We start from the raw sequence: 19,726 nt of genomic DNA on the forward strand, positions 1-19,726 counted from the left end.
GACCAATCAATGGTTAAATAAATAAAATGTTTACTACCATTGCTACTACTACTTATTTATTTATTTTGTTTTATAGACCGTTGATTCAAGTAGTCAAAAACATAATTCTTAAGAGCCATAGGAAAAAAGAAGAGTTAAGTTACTGAAAACAACACCTTTTAGAGAAAAAATATTTTAAAAAATCAATTCAGGTCAGCAAGTTTTCTGAAGGGCCTTTAGCTTCCTTCACTAAATTAAAATAATTTCCAAGGTAATTTTAAGTGCTTGAAATTACTACCCCCTAAAACTGACCTTGATGTTAGAAAGGGTATTTAGGCAGATATTATATGATTAGAATTATTGAAAAAAATTGCTGTATATAAAAGGAATGAAAATGAAATTCCATTCATTTAGGGTATTCAATAAGTAACATATTCATCATGTGATATCCATCAGCTTAGATTAGTCTTTAACTTCTTTTAAATTTAATTTTAAACATCAAGTACAGAATTTAACATTAAAATTTTAAGTTTAAGCAAATGTTTGTTTCAATTTTTTATTTTTAACATTACTGGATTTCAGATTTCAGGCCACTGAAGTCAACCACTTACTGTTAAGTGCTAAAATGAACTCCTAATTGTTTTTGTAAAAAAAGTAAGATAAATAACAGCTACTTCTTTTGGAGATGTCAAACAAATTGTGCCAAGCGTGATTACCAGTAAAATCAAATTATATTTGTTTAATAATTACATGTTAGTGAAAAATGTAAAATGATTTTGTTTCTTCTACAATAACATCAAGCTCTGGTTTTTGTCCTCCTATTGACAGGTCAGGCATATTAATTTACAAATTCAATTTAAACTGAGATGTAGACCACTGTGAAAAGATTAATCTACAGAATCACACTTATAGAATTAAATGACACTGAAGCAACTTCTTCATTTCACACATGGAAAGATTAAGCACAGATACATTAAATGATTTATCATAGGATACAAACATAACAGGGTCATAACCCATTTTCCGAATTTTGTCCAGTCCACTATACCAAACTGTCATGCTCTAAATGTTTCAGTAACTACAGATTTAATAGTAAAGAGCTACACAAAATTTTTACCTTTTAAATGTCTTGATTAACATTTGATTATAGCAATTACATCTTTTTATGTTTTTATTAGAGCTCTAAAGAACTGGCTTAACAATATGCTATGAAGACAAATGGAGTAACAGGACTGAAGAAGAAAGTGGGACCTAAGGACATTCCAATTTAATATCTAAAACTACAGAATAACCTAGATAGGCAAATGCGACAGTGATTGAAATATGCAGCATTTATCTCAAGTGTCCATTCTATTCCAAGCGCTTGTATCTTGTAGCAAGTATTCTATACAAGCTGCTTTGATTCTATAATCACCTGAAGTTTTGACCAAAGCATGCTGAGCAAATGGCTGCTTCCTGGATCTGTGGTAGATGGTAAAGTACCAGAAGCACATTCAAAGAATCGCAGTTGAGTCCCCTAGCTGATACTTCCTATGCTAGAAAGCTTTGAGATATCCACAGTGAGTAGATCTTATATCCAAATCTGGATACAAACTAAGTTTTGGCTAAATCATCTTCTGAAAATCAATAAAGAGAAGAATATTACTGGCTAGAATTTTCTTTTACTATCACAGTTTTCTAAGGTATTAAAAGATAATTTGAATAAAGGAAGGGCTCACGCTTTTATTTACTCTGCTATAGCATTAATTAACACATTACATTTCTATGTCTCTTGCATATAAGAAAACATGGAATACAAGTTTTTACCTTAGTGTTTGTAAAAATTTTGCCAAATGTCCGGCAAAGGCGCCAGAAAAATCTGGAGAATTCATGGACACAGGCAGTTGAAGTAACATTAATTTTGCCAACTATTTCTATAAGCTGTGGCAACCTGAATATGAAAGGAAAGAAAAATAGGCAGGGGTACAAATAAATTACTGTTTCCTTGCCAATTTCTGAAACAATGCAAATCTAACAATATCTTCTGTTCTGCTTTTCATAGCCAGTAAAATTGGAATGCAAAGGAGGTGTTTGGGACCCTTTGCAAAGTCTTCAGTTTATACTCTATAAATTTCTTAAAATAAATTTTAACTGATTGCCATAAAATATATGGAATCTTAATGGTAGGGTTCTAAGTATGGAGTTAATGAGACTCAAATCAATGGAGCTGATATTTCATACAAGAGCTTGGCTAACATGGCATCATCCACTTTAGCCTCAAAAATGAAAAGTCTGGATGTAGTTTTAATATCCATCACCACTTGTAGACAATAAGGCAGCAGATAGGTCTTCTGACATAATACAGCAGCACCATCTTCATAGATAAATAACTACGTATCTAGTAGTATAAATCTCCTCTCCTAAAGAAATTTACCACAGATGATGCCAAGTTATGTTTTGCTATTTGTTTTTTAATATTTTGTTATATTTTGTCCCTCAGTGCCCAGGCTAAATATAGTGAGCTATCTTTCATTCAACTGATTGAGATGTACCAAATGAATACGGAGGTGGTAACTTACAATTGATTGACAACCCATAGTAAACTCTCCCAGCCTGTTGTACCCTCGTGTTCCAGCTGGTAATCATAAAGTTGTAGCAGTACTGCCAATTGCTCACGACTTCCAATAATAGTAGACACATCTTGAAGAGGCGACATAGGCCGAGGGAACCTAGTCACTACAAAAATTAGAAGCAAAATAAATCACATAGAAAATGACAGTTTGGAAAGTTAGCTATTCTGTCAAAAGAAAAGTAAGGTTCTGCCTCCTAATATTTATTTAGCTTATTATAGACTTTAAATATAAAACTAAAATATATTAATTAAACCATTTTTAGAAAAAAATGAAATTCAGTTGATCCCTGTACAATCAGGGGTTAATCCGCCTACAACTTACAGTCGGCCCTCTGTATCAGAGGTTCTTCCACATCCACAAATTCAACCAACCACAGACCATGTAGCACTATAGCATTAACTATTGAAAAGTATTCACATATAAGTGGACGTGTACAGTTCAAACTCCTGTTGTTTAAGGATCAACTGTAAATTTTTGTCACATGTGAACAAATTTAGCAAATCCCAAAAATTAAGATTTTATGAGACTAAATAACTAGTAAATGAATATTGTAATGAAAGAGCTTGCAGTGAAGAGTAAAATTTCACTTAGTTTAAATTAAAATTGGCCACAAAATAGGATCTCAGCTAAAATGTGGATTTGAATTTGGTTTTAAAAAAATAGAAATACTTGTAATTCCACCAGCCTGTTTATGTCAAAAACTAATAACTATGATAAACATTTCCTTCAGGCAGCAAGAAACTAATAGGTTGACAGCAGGGAAAAACTGTTTAATAGCAGAGAATAATGACCTAAAATACATTAAAACTTGAGCTGAACAGGCTTCTTAAGTATTTAATCTCCAATATTAAATGATTTATTTAAAAAATGTTCCATAGTTTGATAAACATTAAGTTACTATAAAGTGTTAAAACCAGTGACCAGTAAGATAAAGCAAAATTATTATTTAAAAATGTATTATAAATATTATAACCAGAGTCTCAGGTATATACTTTAAAAGTTTTGGGGGAAAAACTGAAAAACTTACTTTTAAAATTATGTAAATAAAACATGAATATATACTAGTATATTGTAAAATTTGAACACATCAATAAAATCTATGATTCTACAGATCATAATTAGATTCCAGGTTATTAAAGAACAGGTCTTAGATGGCTGTTAAGTGAATAATGCTACCAACAGCTCATTAACTGTTGAACAGAAATTCCTAACGGCCTAGCAACTCCTGCATAGAGGTTAACACCCTAAAAAGACACAATTAAGGATGCAGCATTTTCTCAAAACATATTAATGGTGTAATGATAATTATTAAACTTAAGAAAACATGAAATAACTTTAAAAATGCTCAAAGACAAAATTAAGATGGTATTGTCCTCCTATGCTGCCCAAGGCTTTTAACAATATCTTAAGTACAGATAAAGGTTATCCCTTGCTAGCTGAAGTCTCCTATTTGCTATCATAATACACATACAAACAAACAAATAAATGAATTTAGGTAACATGGTATCCCATACTATCTGAGGTTTCTGCTTGAGTTGTCATTATCTCAACCTAGGAATCAAATAGATTTGGATGGTGAGGGATATCTGTACTTCATATTTCTATATTGTCAAAGCATATCTGATAATTTCAAAAAGGATTATATCATATTGGTCACAATCTGTGATACTATGATGGAATGTATCAATATATTATTCCTTCAAAAATACTGACAAATTATTGAAAAATAGTGGAACAGTTAAAAGTAAATCAGATAATGTCAAGATTTATTATAGGCAAAGTGAGGTCCAAAGATTTAAAGCTAGGTGCAACAGAAGCAAAACAATGTCAAGAAATAAGCAATTACTTGGATAACTCAGTTCTAACAGAAAAGCAATCAGAATGGTTCAGGGACCTCAGAACATTATTCTATTTAAAAAGATTTTAAAAAATTTGAGCATCTAACTTGTAACCATACAGAAAAGTCCCCAGAACGCCATTTTAATAGGTATTTTATTGTCAAAAAATTACCACAATTATACAAATCCAGCAAAATAACAACTGTTATGATTCTTCAATGTATTTCCCTCTCACTAGAATGTAAGCTCTTCATGGCAGAGATATTTGTCTGTTTTGTTTATGAGTGTATCCCAAGTGTAAATATTAGCTAGTGCTCTGGAATTTTCATTATGTAAGAGAAAACTATTAAATCTTCACTTGTAATAAACTGTATCCCAAATTATACAGATGTACGTACATACAGACACAGAGACATAGATATATAGATAGACCCTAAATAAGGATATAATATTTCCTCATTTATAATAAATGTATCATAACCTACATGTGAGAATAATAACATTAACATTTACAGCTACTATTAAAAGTCAGAGGGTCAAATTAAGTCAATAAGAACTTAAAAGATTATTTCTGGCATGATAAAGACATAATCACAAGGAAAGGTCACATAAACACCAGAAGGAATATGTTCAGGATGGTAAAGTAGTTTTTAAAATTTTCTATCTAATCTCTAACATGTGCTTGGCAATAGGTGACATTTAAGAATTATTTGCTAAATGAATGAATGATAGCAAGTGCTGTGTGTTGAACTGTGTCTCCCTTAAAAATTCATATGTTGAAGTCCGAACCCCTAGAACCTCAGAATGTGACCTTATTTGGAAATATTGTTGTTGCAGATATAATTAGATAAGATGAAGTCACACTGGAATAGCGTGGACTTCTAATGCAATATAACTGATCTTATAAAAGGGAAATTTGGACAGAGACAAGTGCGTGCGCGTGCACACACACATACATGGAGAACGGAATGTGAAGATGAAGGCAGAGACTGGGGTGATGTATCTACAAGCCAAAGAACACCAGAGGTTGCCAGCAAAACACCAGAAGCTAGGAGAGAGGCATGAAACAGCTTTTCCCTCACAGCCTTCAGAAGGCACCAACCCTACTGACACCTTGATCTCAGACTTCTAGAGAGTTCACTTCAGAACTGTGAAACAATAAATATCTGTTGTTAAAGTACTAAGTTTATGGTACTTCGTTATGCTGGCCCCAGCAGAACAATACAGCAAGATAGAAAGAAAAAGAGAGGGAATTAGAAAGACAGGAAAGTCCCTAGGCAGATGAAGTGTCTTAATGAGTGAAGGGGTAGAACCTAAAGTAGCCAGCTGTGAGTGCTTTATGAAGATTTATCTTAAAAGTTTGAATTTTCATTCTCCTCAATATCATTAAAAAATATAAAACTAACTCTACCCCATCCATTCTCAATTTTCGAAGTAAAACTGGCATTCTAACAGTATACACCATTTTTATGCTGTGCTTTGTGTATTCTTGGACACACTGCTTCATATCCCAAAGATTATAAGTAGCCCAGTTTACTTTACATGAAAACAATAATTCTAAAAACACTGTGTGTTGATTTTCTCAATGTTATAATTCTTTTGTCTATCAGAAGCCCGTAAGAGACACGGCTAATTCACAAATCTGAAAAAAGCTGCAAAGGAATCTCATACATAGTAATAACTTGTCTATAGCCATTTATCCTGGAGGTTAGGTGCAGTGGGGCTACCACGTGCCATGGATCAAAGGTCACTTACTAGTTAGCTAGACTTTGAGCTAAGAAAATACTGGCTCTTACTATCAATTTCAGGTATTTCTGAAAATAAATCATATTTTTTTTTTGGAAAAAAAAAAAACTTGTGCTGCATATGCTTATATTCCTATCAAGGACATAGCAGGAAAGAGTAATTACATTTACCTTCCCCTACTGAAAATAAGATGAAATAGCTGGGGAAGACAAAATATAAAGAAAGTGGAAATGAAAAGCTTCATAAACTGGCCCTGGTAACTATTAATTCAGCTCTATTAATGAAAGAAAACACTTATTTTCTATAAAAAAGGCTATAAAAAAGGCTCTAGATTAAGAATGGAAAGAAAGGACAAATATAAAATAATACCGCGAGGCTTATCCATAAAAGATGGAGCCATGTAGTTCACCCCAGATATCATACAATCTGCGGCCATGCAGTTCCACACATATAATACATTTTAGTAATTATGCTGCCATATAAAGTGACTTTTACATTTTTAATCAGAAACGATTCTTTGGGAAGCTAAGCTGTTAATATACTACATCTTCCTTCCATAATTTAAGTTCAGTACCTTCTATCTGTGGCACTTCACCATGAAGCTTGGCTTTGCTGGAGAAAGGTGCGTTCTGTAGCACTAATGCAAAGAGAGATGGGATCAAGGACTGCAAGGCAGACAGATACATGTGGAGCTTATGTTCATCCAGCCCGTGCTCTCCTTCCTGAAATATAAGGAGGTGAAAGCTAATTTTAGTCTTCTGACGTTATATATTTATGATGTTCTTCCTTTCTGTGGCAAACAATAAGACATTTAAGGACATGTATGTTAGACTCACAGCATCACACCTAATGGAGATGACCATGAATCTTTTCTGAATTTCTCTGAGTATGTGAAAATGTGAAGTACTAAGGCATTGTGGAAGTAATAGAATCTTTTGTATGGAAAACTTTAGGGTGAACATCAGTCATTTCATTTGTATGGAACTTCTTTTACAGGTTTTTTTCTTTTAAGAGGGTCTTATCTTTTGACATTTTATAAGTCAGGTTAAAGAAATTAAAGTGAGCCACAGGAATCATTTTAAACGCTCAACTGCTAAAAGAGCAGCAGCACTTGCTATTCCTAACTCCTTTTATAGATTTGGTGACAACTGTATTTGCCAGCATTGGAAGCACTTTAAAACAATTCAATGCATAGATAAAATGTAGGAGAAGAAATGTCAAAAGGAAACAAAAGAAAGAGATAACAGAAAAAAAAAGAGTAAAAGGATCACTATGGTACACAGAAACCAAATATTAAAGTGAAAAATAGAATCATTAGAGAGGAAAACATTTATTGCTGTTCAAATCCACTTGAGATGTCATTACTATATTATAAATAACAACTGTGTCAGAAATATCAGATATGTTAGTTTTTTACTATCAAGTTCTAAATTAGTTAATTTCTTCATGGAAGAATTACCTTGTGTGCTGAATACTGAAGCTATGTTTAGCAACAATGTGGAATTAGCTGTGTTATGAAATGGAGCTAAAAAAAAGAACAGGTACAGGGCTTCCCTGGTGGTTCACTGGTTAAGAATCCGCCTGCCAATGCAGGAGAAACGGGTTCGAGCCCTGGTCCGGGAAGATTCCCACATGCCGCGGGGCAACTAAGCCTGTGTGCCACAACTACAGAGCTCTAAAGCCCGCAAGCCACAACTACTGAGCCGGCGTGCTGCAACTACTGAAGCCCGCACGCCTAGAGCCTGTGCTCCGTAACGAGAGAAGCCACCACAATGAGAAGCCTGCGTACTGCACGAAGAGTAGCCCTGGCTTGCCGCAACTACAGAAAAGCTCGCGTGCAGCAAGGAAGACCCAATGCAGCCAAAAATAAATAAATAAAATTTTAAAAAACCCAAACAAACAAACAAACAAACCAGGTACGGATAATTCTCAGATAGAAGGAATGCAAATATTAAAAAAAAAAAATACTTAAAAAAATTCCCTAGGTTTCATAAAAAGGAGTACTCAGTCTAGTTGTCTATTTATAGTTTTTTTAACACCCATTTTGAAATTTATAGAAAAAACAGCCCAATTTTTAAATTAAATGAATACATGTGTATACATATAAGACTATCTACAGAGTAGTTAAAGTACATTATGTTAAGAGCCTTTAAAATCTAGGGGTAAAAAGGGCAAGAGTTTGGTTTTAGAGACTGATATCAGATCCTGGTTCTGTCATTTGACAGCTTTGGGACCCTGAGCAAGTTAATTGAACACTCAGTTTCCACACAAAAAACAAAATATAATTCAAATGGTTACAAGAATGAAATAATATATTTTATTTATAAAGTATCTACCTTAATGGTACATAATTAATACGCATTAAAGAAATGTTTTTCTTCTAGACTCTAAAAGAGACTTTTAGTACAAAAATTAGACCAAGAAGTTTCTATTGTTTCTTCAACTTTTCTTCAATTCTTTTACTTGGGAAGAATGGAAAGTTCACTTTAAAAAGTCAGGACATGAACTACTGCAGTGAAAAAAAGTTAAAGCATTTTGACACTGTATAAATAAGAAAGCTTTAGAGACTCATATTTTAGTCATCTCTGCATTCTGGGAACTGATGCTGACACTTTATCTAAAATATTTAAGTCTTCAGAAGAGGCTAGGAAGAGGTAGCACTGTGAATAGTACACAAATTAGTGCCACAAAGGTGCTATTTTAGCTAAAAAACGGCAGATCATGCTCTTTCTCCTCTAGCTTCAGTCAAGCAAAACTTCCTCAAATCTCCCTTGGCTCCAGACCAATAGAGTCTTTAACAGGTAGTTAATTAGAATGTTTGCTAAGTGGTACTTTCTGTCTTTGTTCCCCCAACATTCTTTCAAGATGCCTTAGAACACACCTTTTAAATTTCTATTAGCTATATAAATAAAGGAAGTATTTACCCTGAGAAGTTTTTCAATCTTGTTCAGCAATGTAGGTATAAGATGAGACTGTAAATTTCCAAGTTCTGTAGTCCAGGCAGCATAAGCTGGTAAAAATACTTGATGTGTTGCATTAACTACTCTTTCTGAGGGATCACCCAAGGCTGACAGCAACAATTCAAAACCCTGCCAAAAGGAAACAGGCAAAATGTAGATTTAAAACAAAAAAACCTAAAAAACATAATAATATGTAATAAATATACACTGCAGTACATTTAGCAGATATTTTAAGCAAGAAAGAAAACCATTCGTAATCCTACCCTTCCCAATTTCTTTAAAGAAAAATGTCATTTATCGTTGATGGGGAAACCAAAGAGAAAGGGTGGTAACATGGCATGCTTGTTGCCAGTTTACTGCCACAAAGCTGTGGCAGATACTATAAATGAATCAAAGCATCTCCTCCTTGAAATAGCAGAATTGAAACCAGGCAGCCAACTTCAACTGGTTAAAGTTGACACGTCTGCCATCCCTACTATAGATTATAGGCTATCTGAATCAGAGATTTGGAATATTATACTATTTGGAATTTTATAATGAAATAAATGGGATTCATTCTGAAAAACATACCTGTTGATACTTGTCTGGATCATCAATGTATCCCATAATGATACCGAGGCTTTTGATCACAGCTTCTCTTACCAAATCTGCCTTATCTTCCATTAACATCTGTTGCAACATTGAAAGAACCAAGGAGCTACGGATTTCTTTCTGAAAATAAACAAGAACATGTTTTACTATTTATTTACACTAGCAGCAGAAAAGGATAGAAAATGACAGATATCCATGTATTCAAAAATCTAGATTAAATATATATTAACATGTTGCTATGTTTGCTCCAAGTCCTCATTTTTGAAAGACATGACATTACAGATACAGGTGAAATATCACTCTCCTCCACCCTCTCCCCCTTCCTCCAACTCCCTCTCTAAAGATAACATCTACCCTGAACTTGGTATTAATCATCTCCCAGCATATTTTTGTATTTTTCTAAATATGTGTCAATCCCTCAAACCTTTACAGTGCCCTTTTGGCAAATCAACAGTCAACACTCTGCTATAAACAGACAATGACTCTTCTACCACTACCTGTACAACTCAGAGAAGAGCACTGACAGTCATAACAATAGGAGGGATTACAAAAATCACTCTGGTAAGCAAAACATTTGCCTGGGGTAGGAGTGTGGAAACATGAAATCCTGGTGTTCTATTTTCTGAAGAACTGAGAAAAAATATTAAAACAGGATGATAAAACATGAGAGTAAACTTTAAAAGTGCTTAAAAAACTGCATTGATATTTTCAGATGCTATTTAATATAATGTCAACCACTGTTGTGTCTTAATTTCACACAATTTTTTCCCATGGTTTTAGCCTAATTAATGTCTGAGGTTAGAATAAAGTGTTACTGTTATACAAATTCTTGCCCTTCCTTCCCTTTTTTTGTACTGTTACTGTAAGTTGACAAATTTATAAAATTCTTTAAACTTAAGTTACTTTTACATATAATAGTTAAAATAAAAGGATATGATCATTTTCATAAATTTACAGTGTGATCTGGTATGCAAAGCAAGGTCTTAAAAGACATTTTTAAATGACCTAGTTTTTGTTTTGACTTTTAGAGACAAAAATATATGTAAGTTTAGCAAATTTTGGTTACATTTAGGTTGGTGAATATGCCTTTTGGTACAGCCTTGTTTATTTATCCTTTAGGCTAAAATTGCTTCCCCCAATTTTTTTTAAAGTGTATTAAAAGGGCTTTTTGGTTAATATCAGCACAGGCAAAAGGACAGAGGTAAGTAAACTTCAGCTGAGTATTTGCTTTGCAATGATCTAGCCTGAGGTCAACTGTGGCAGTTAGTTTCAGTATGCTAAGGGAACCCACAGGACAAGTCAGGATGCTTTACTCCATTTAAGCCATGACCGCACTGAGGTTTTACTGTTACCAGTTACAGTGGGGAACAAGAAAGTGGAGGTCCATGTAGGAAACATTAAGTCCATTATTAATACTGCTTAGCATTCTAGTACTAGGAGCAGTGTGGAACAGTTTCCTTCTTCTTCGATAGCATGTGATGTTCATCTCTGTCTTAGAACAATAAGTAATAGGATGCTCAAACTCACTCATGTATATCTATCTATATGATTTATCACAACAATAAGATAATTTTCTCTTAAAAGATAGCAAACATTAAAAAAAAGGTGATTATGTCCAGTTGAAGTATGGCAAGATAAGAACTCCAATGCACTGTTGATAGGAGTACAATCTGTGCTATCTTGGTTGGGGGCAATTTAACACTGTCAAAATAAAAAATGCATATGTTAAAAGCAGCAAGATATACAGGTATTAATAGTTTGTGAAATTTAAAAATGAAGATTCCCTTGTTTGCATTTTAAAATTTCACATACTGTTAATATCTCTGTATTTTGCTTCTTTTAACACACAGAGTGATTAATTCTGGGTAAGAAAAATTTAAATGATGTAAAAATGCAAGCTGGTATATGCATAAATTTTTATTCTCTGTAAGTATTAATTAAAAACCATTACCCATAGAAGTAATCTTTGGGGATAATGACTAGGGTCAGGGAAGTCTTTGACTTTCATTTTATTCTTTTCTATACTGCATGAAAATTTATTTTTAACAAAATAAAAAAAATGTTACTGGGAGTGAGACTATGAATTATTCTTTATTCTTTATATTTTTCTGAATAAAAAACCAAAAATTTTATTTATTTATTTTTTAAATTTATTTATTTTATTTATTATTTTTGGCTGTGTTGGGTCCTCGTTGGTGCGCAGGCTTCTCATTGTGGTGGCTTCTCCTGTTGCGGACCACAGGCTCTAGACGCGTGGGCTTCAGTAGTTGCAGCACGTGGGCTCAGTAGTTGTGGCTCACGGGCTCCAGAGCACAGGCTCAGTAGTTGTGGCACATGGGCTTTGTTGCTCCGTGGCATGTGGGATCTTCCCGGACCAGGGATCGAACCCGTGTCCCCTGCATTGGCAGGTGGATTCTCAACCACTGGGCCACCAGGGAAGCCCCCAGGGAAGCCCCCAAATTTTATTTTTTAAAAAGACAATTGTTTGACTATTGGTTTCTCACTCTTCACCAAAGATTATGAGGTAACAGTAAGTGCAACATAAACAGCTCATGTATTATACAATTCCAATTTTTGTACCCCTTTAAAAGAACAATCTTACAGAAAGGACCCTTTAAGGCAGGGGTCAGCAAACTTTCTGTAATGGGCCAGATGGTATATACTCTTGGCTTTGGGGCCAAAAAGTCTCTGTTGCAGCTATTCAGCTCTGCTGTTGCAGTGTGATAGTGGACACAGACAATACACAACAAATGGGTGTGGTTGTGTACCAATAAAAGTTTATTTATAAAAACAGGCTATGGACTAGATTTGGTTCCAGGCTGTATTTTGTCAAGCTCTGCTTTAAACTATGGTTGTTTAAATTAAAATAATTTTTGATGTCACCTCATTCCTCTACCCCTTCTAAGCCCTAGACCTAGGGGAAGATACCTAAAAGGGCACAACAGTCCAGTGGTTCTCAATCTTTTGGTGGCAGGATTCCTTTAGTCATTTAAAAATTAATGAGCACCTCAAACAGCTTTTGTTTGGGTGGGTAATATCTATTGACATTTATCATATCAGAAATAAAAAAAGAGAAATTTAAAATGATTAATCATTAAAAACAACAATAAACTCATTAAAGGTTAACATAATGAAATTATAATTTTAATGAAAATAACTATAATCAAAAAATTAGTGAGAAGAATGGTGTTGTTTTATATTTTGTGCAAATCTCATTGATGTCTGACTTAAAAGAAGATAGATCCTCTTACCTGCTCAGCATTCAACTGTGTTGTACTGTTTTGGTTGAAGTATTTAAGAAAATCTGGCCTCACACAGACATATAATTGAAAAAGGGAGAGGTATTTTCATAGCCTCTTCTGATAAGAATAGAAGCTGTCAAGCTCACAGTGGTGAATACAAGTTTTCCAAAATTCTTGTTCTCACTTAGAAGTTCCACTTTTATCACTGGCAATGAATGCTGTCTACTTGTTTTCCTTGAAATGACAGGTTCCATTTTATTCATTTTCATGAAAATGTCTGTCAAAATCCCAAGTTTGAATAACCACAGCTTTTTTTTTAGTGGTCTGTCAACTAAAACTGGTTTAGCTTACAACTCGAGTGCTTTTCCTGAAACAGCCATCATAGTTCAGAATGCAGCAAAAGGGCTTGACATGAGTATCTTCCATTTTATTACACAGAATATTAAAATCATGCATACTTAGGGTCAAAATTTAGTAGAATTAATGATTTTACTGATTCACCAAGCTTATTTTTGAGTGAAATTGATTTTTTCTGCAAGTGCATGGCAGTGAAGAATACAATCATTATCTGTCTATTTGGGTGTCACTGCCTTGATCAGTGCTAATGCACTGGCATTGTTGCCCATTACAGCTTTTGCACCAACATGTAAATGTCAACACAGAGAAAAAGTCAAAAAATGTTTCAGTATTATTATGAAAATAATTTTTATCTCATGGGACCCTCAGGGTCCTCAGACCACACTCTGAGAATTGCTGATGAGGTTTAATATGTTTATACTCATGCAAAATCAATGGTTAATGTACCTATCTGTCTGCAATGCCATATGGTGTCAACGTGAGCCTTCTCTTTTTGGCTCATCTTTTTCCTTTGTTAGGACAGAATTTGGATTAAACTGTATAATTAGACACCTGAAAAAAAGGTTTCTCTACTGTTAAAAAAGGAAGAAAAAGGTTTTTAAGAAAAAATTACAATTCTTACAGGAAGGTAAGGTGCCAGTGCTCCACAAGATTCCGCCACAAGCAATCTTCTTTCTGGGTATTTGTGATTAATCTAGAGTAAAAAATAAATAAATCAAGCATGAACAACATACCCTCCCTTCCTCCAATAGAAAATTATTTTTCACCACAAATCCTGTTAGGAATGCAATAAAGCTTCTTTCTTTTCCACTTCGGGGATCCCTATACCTGGATCAGGATTAAGGGAATCAGGGAGAGCCTAAAAAATGAGGTCACAGGGATTACCTGTTAAAGAGAAAGAAGATAAAGCAAAGATGAAAATATGGCAAGGTGTCTAGAGATTGCGAGCTTGCCCAAGACTAAGCTTTCCTTAGCATGTCAGGAGCAACCTTCTCCTTTCCTAGCAACATTAGTATATTTTTAAATTTGGAAAACCCAGCTTCTAGATATTTACTGATACAGTCTACAATATGTGCAAGGAATGATTCCTCAGTCCTCTCTTTTTACCTCAGGGATTAGGACGTAAATTAATCGATGATTTAACCAGAGCTCTTGACTGGTGTTATGATTTTGTTTTTAAAGTAAGCGGACGTCAATTCATTCCTGTCTGCATGTGCAAGATGACGGGGTTTTGCTATTGTAATGACTACACTGAACCATAATGAAAAATAACAAAAACAAAAAAATGACACATACTGGGTTTTGTTCCCATATGTCTTCTTCATAGAATATAAATCTTTCTTTGACTGGAAAAGAAGTGTATCTGTTCTCATATTCCCATATGAAAAGGTGACATAATTCATTAATGTATTGGATGCCTAAAATTAAGAAAAGAAATTATGTAGCAATCTATTGGGCAACAAACTGGAGGTAGGTGGCTAGACAGATCCCCAATATCCATGTTTATTCAGGTTACAGAAGAGGTGGTGGTAGAGACGTTGGTAACTGACATCTCTGAATAAAATTTAATCCAGAAATAGTAACCTTAAAACAAAATAGTTTGAATGTCATAGTATTTAATACGTAAACTTCTATTTTACTTTCCTTTAGTCTAGCAAGATGAGTCTCAAAATTAAATGTACACCAACAATCAACTGTATTCCTATATATTGGCGATGAACAAACAGAAAATTTTAAAAATTCTATTTACAATAGTATTAAAAAGAATAAAATACTCAGGAATAAATTTTAAAAGTGCATAAGTAATATTCTGAAAACTATAAAACATTACTGAAAGAAATTTTAAAAGACCTAAATAAATGGAAAGACATCCTAAATTCATGGATTGAAAGGCTATTAGGATAGCAACATTCTCCAAATTGATCTACAGATTCAACACAATCCTTATAAAATTTCAGCTGGCTTCTTTGCAGAAACTGACAGGCTGATCTTAAAATTCATACAGAAATTCAAGGGACCCAGAATAGCCAAAACAATCTTGAAATACAAGAACCAATTCAAGGGGTTGGGGTTTCTTTGGGGGGTGATAAAATTGTTCTAAAATTGACTGTGGTGATGGCTGTGTAGCTCTGTGACTACAAAAACCACTGAATTGTACAGTTTAAATAGGTGAATTGTATGCTCTCTGAATTACATCTCAATAAAAGTTAAAAGAAGAAAAGAAAATGGAAAAAACTATTAAAAATTACATGTACATATGTATAACTGTACAGAATTGTAAATTCAAAGTTGTATATGTTGTTTCCAAGTTAATTTGACTTTTCAGTGGTTACAGCCTAACCCTAAATTAGTATGCACTATAATTTCTAGATGACATATGGATTGTCAGAGATAATATGGATATATATAATGTTCCCTTTTAAATACTGAATCTAGATATGACTCCACTAAATTCTAAAGAAAAAAATGAATACTCAAAGAAAATGGGAACAGAATTCTAAAAGACCATAAACTTTAGCGATATTCCAGAGACTAATAATTTTTCTTAAGAATAAGTGACAAAGCTAGTATAAATAAGGCCATGCAATTTGTCTTCATAAGTAAGAAATCCATCTTTTTAAGATGGAAGAATAAGTTACTTAATGACCTAAATATGGAGTCTAGAAAGTCAAAGATTCTGAGTTCTAGAGAGGACTGGAATATTACAATTCAACATAAAACCAGAAGTATTGTTAGTAAATAGTGAGTTGAAATATAAATATATATAAACCTCCTACATCAAAGGTTTACACTTTATATTCTGTATATACTTGTAATATATACAAGTATACAATATATACAGATACGATTTCTATTATCTACCTAACTACCTACACATACACACAACCTCTTCCTTTCCCTTGAACTCATTAGTTTGTATACTTTTTGTATTTTGTATCTCACTTGATTCAGATCCTTGAACTCAGCAATTTTTGTATTTTTGTATTTTGTCTCATTGGATTCAGATTCTTGTCTAAACATCCCTTTCTCAGAGATTCCTTCTCTGACCATCCTTTCTAAAATAGCACTCCCTATCACTCTCTAACATTTAGCCTACCTTTTTTTTTCTTCATAGTTTATAAATTACAAGACATCGTTTCATTTATTTGTTTACTCTTACCTCTCCACTACGATGTCATTGTCTTTTATTCACCACTGTATCCCTAGTGACTACAACAGTACCTGGCAGTGGAAATAGTGTTCTTTAAGTATTTGTTGGAAGAACGAATAAAGCAAAGCATCCCAGAGCTTTCTTAAGGACTATTAAATCACTGTGCTGAGCTATAGAAACAGTAGCATAATTTATATCCCACATATTTCCTAATAGCATTTTTAAAAGATAATATGAACATTTATAATAAATTAGAATACAATAGCTAGGGAAAACACTGTACAGTTATTTACCTGTTCCCAACACTGTGGTAAAAGTTCAGCTTCTACACGTGTTGGGCCAACATGACGTGCAAATGCCACACAACCCGTCAGTATCATTTGCCTGAAAGATAATACAGATGAATAAAGATTTGTATTTGCATAGAAAGCACAACTAGGACAAAGGGTTAAAAAGAGTCAGCTCTAATTAACATGAAGTACAATGTTTTTGTACAAATTCAACTTTTCACTATGGACGGGCTGCCACCAAGAAAGTAAGTTTCTTAAGACTAGTCCCTCCAGCAGTGGCAAAACCATTTGTGAGAGATGTTGTGAAGGGATTCCCTACTGGTGTGAAGCTGAATCTCATAACCTCCTAAATTAACTTCCCACATATACATTCTGAGATTATAATATGTTTAATGCTTCAGTTTCTAATGAATTTCAGTTTCTAGCTACTCAAACAATCAGTGATTATTTTTCCAGTATTTCTATAATTAAAACCTACGATGTCATATTAGTAAAATGATATTTCTTTTTTTTTTAATTTTTATTTATTTATTTATTCATTTATGGCTGTGTTGGGTCTTCGTTTCTGTGCGAGGGCTTTCTCTAGTTGTGGGTGTGCGGGCCTCTCACTATCGCAGCCTCTCTTGTTGCGGAGCACAGGCTCCAGACATGCAAGCTCAGTAATTGTGGCTCACGGGCCCAGCTGCTCCGCGGCATGTGGGATCTTCCCAGACCAGGGCTCGAACCTGTGTCCCCTGCACTGGCAGGCAGACTCTCAACCACTGCGCCACCAGGGAAGCCCTCTTTCTTTTATTTAAAAAAATTTTTAATTTTTATTGAAGTATAGCTGATTTAAACTTATTTATTTATTTATTTTTAGTTGCATTGGGTCTTTGTTGCTGCGTGCGGGCTTTCTCTAGTTGCGGCGAGTGGGGGCTGCTCTTCGTTGTGGCGCTGCTCTTCGTTGTGGCGCGCAAGCTTCTCACTGCGGTGGCTTCTCTTGTTGCGGAGCACGGGCTCTAGGTGCACGGGCTTCAGTAGTCGTGGCTCCCGCACTCTAGAGCACAGGCTCAGTACCTGCGGTGCACGGGTTTAGTTGCTCCGTGGCATGTGGGATCTTCCCGGACCAGGGCTCCGACCCATGTCCCCTGCATTGGCAGGTGGATTCTTTACCACTGTGCCACCAGGGAAGCCCAAAATGATACTTCTTAATGAGAATTTTTGGTATTGCACCCAAGATAACTGTGGTAGGCAGCCTCTGACACGGCTCCTAATGAGGTCCATCTCCTGATATTCATACCCTTGAGTAATCCCATCTCCTTGAGTGTAGACTGGACCCAATGATTTGCTTCTAATGAACAGAATAATGGCCAAAGTGATGGTATGTCACTTAGGAGATCAGATTACAAAAGCCTGTGATATCCATCTTGTGAGACACTCTCTTCTGCTTTCTCAGGTGGCAGGCTTTGATGAAGACACTGCCATGTTGGACAGTTTCATGTGGCTAGAAACTAAAGGCAACTTCTGGCCAAAAGCCAGTGAGGAACCGAGGCCCCCAGTCCAAAGATCCATAAGAAACTGAATCCTGCCAACGACCAAGCTTAGAAGAAAATGCTTCCCCCATGGGCCTTGAGGTGGCTATAGCTGCAGCCAACACCTTGACTACAGTTTTATAAGAGACCCTGAAGCAGAAGACCCAGATAAACTGACCCACATAAACTGTGTTATTTTAAACCACTTTCTTTTGGGGAAATTTGTTATGAAATAATATATAAATAACTAATGTGATAATTTCATTTGAATTGATAGATTTATAATCTAAAATTTTAAATAAGATTTTTCACTCTTCAAAATGAAGTTCCATTTAAAATGACTCTGAAAGGCAGAATTGTAAGTTTTTTTTTGTTTTGTTTTGTTTTTTAAATTATTTATTTATTTATTTATTTTAGTTGTGTTGGGTCTTCGTTTCTGTGCAAGGGCTTTCTCTAGTTGTGGCAAGCGGGGGCCACTCTTCATCGCGATGCGCGGGTCTCTCACCATCGCGGCCTCTCTTGTTGCAGAGCACAGGCTCCAGACGCGCAGGCTCAGCAGTTGTGGCTCACGGGCCCACTTGCTCCGTGTCATGTGGGATCTTCCCAGACCAGGGCTCGAGCCCGCGTCCCCTGCATTGGCAGGCAGATTCTCAACCACTGCGCCACCAGGGAAGCCCCGTAAGTTTTTTTTACTTTTGATTGACTATGACTTTAAAACAGTAAAACCTGATTAAAAAAAAAAGTGTGTTTTCCATAGATGTTTCAAAGTAGCCAACTTTAAGGAAAACCAAAATAGAATGTTTAATTCATATTAATTATAAAAGCCCAGGCGTTACTCATTGCTATTTCTCAAAATACGTCAATTTAACTTAAACTGAATAATGACCTTACATTTCTATTTAGTTCAGCCAAGTTAGCTACAACTGTTCTCTCAGGCTGAGGAAATAACAGACAAAAAGCATCTGGACAATGAGAAGGGAAATGTTGAGCCAATATGTCTTCATTGTATATTGCAGCTTCTCCTCACCATAACCTTGTAATTTTTATCTATCTGATTTCCCTTTATATTTATATCATTGTCTTCTATGCCTGTTTCTCAACTTTTCTTTTTTCTATTTTCTCCTACTTTAGGAAGGCAAATAAAGTGAATAAAAGATAAACGGAAAAAGAAATTCCCAAGCTTTAAGACAGCACATTAGCTGCCTGTTCCCACTGAAAATTTCCAAATGTCTGATCATTTTTACCCCCATAGTATATTAAAATAATGAGAAGTCATATATGTAGGTTCTAGAAAAATCTGATAATTATAATAAATGAACTTTGGTGAAATTTAAGCATTTCAAACACACATAAGAAGTATATACTTATATAAGAGCTTCACGTGAAATGACTTTAAATAATGAGTCACCATCACTATACTAAAGATGTACAAACTTGTTCAAAAAATGT

General features: G+C 34.6%; 1 protein-coding gene across 10 annotated transcripts in view; it reads right to left on the bottom strand.

Annotated features, from left to right (window-relative positions):
• RELCH (RAB11 binding and LisH domain, coiled-coil and HEAT repeat containing) overlaps positions 1-19,726 on the bottom strand; it is a 122,228-nt gene that overhangs the window by 35,967 nt on the left and 66,535 nt on the right. For all 10 annotated transcript variants that reach the window (XR_014233821.1, XM_082352973.1, XM_082352972.1 and 7 more), the window contains 7 exons: positions 16,770-16,860; positions 13,948-14,019; positions 9,706-9,846; positions 9,100-9,264; positions 6,750-6,897; positions 2,538-2,694; positions 1,786-1,909 (listed from right to left, as the gene is read on the bottom strand). Coding sequence is in view for 9 of the 10 variants with exons in the window: in XM_082352973.1 (XP_082209099.1) it covers positions 1,786-1,909; positions 2,538-2,694; positions 6,750-6,897; positions 9,100-9,264; positions 9,706-9,846; positions 13,948-14,019; positions 16,770-16,860 (898 nt within the window). In the remaining variant the exon portion in view is untranslated. The remainder of the gene's footprint in view (positions 1-1,785; positions 1,910-2,537; positions 2,695-6,749; positions 6,898-9,099; positions 9,265-9,705; positions 9,847-13,947; positions 14,020-16,769; positions 16,861-19,726) is intronic.

The sequence above is a fragment of the Balaenoptera borealis genome (genome assembly GCF_965194805.1).
Source record: "Balaenoptera borealis genome assembly, chromosome: 14".
Lineage (NCBI taxonomy): Eukaryota > Metazoa > Chordata > Mammalia > Artiodactyla > Balaenopteridae > Balaenoptera > Balaenoptera borealis.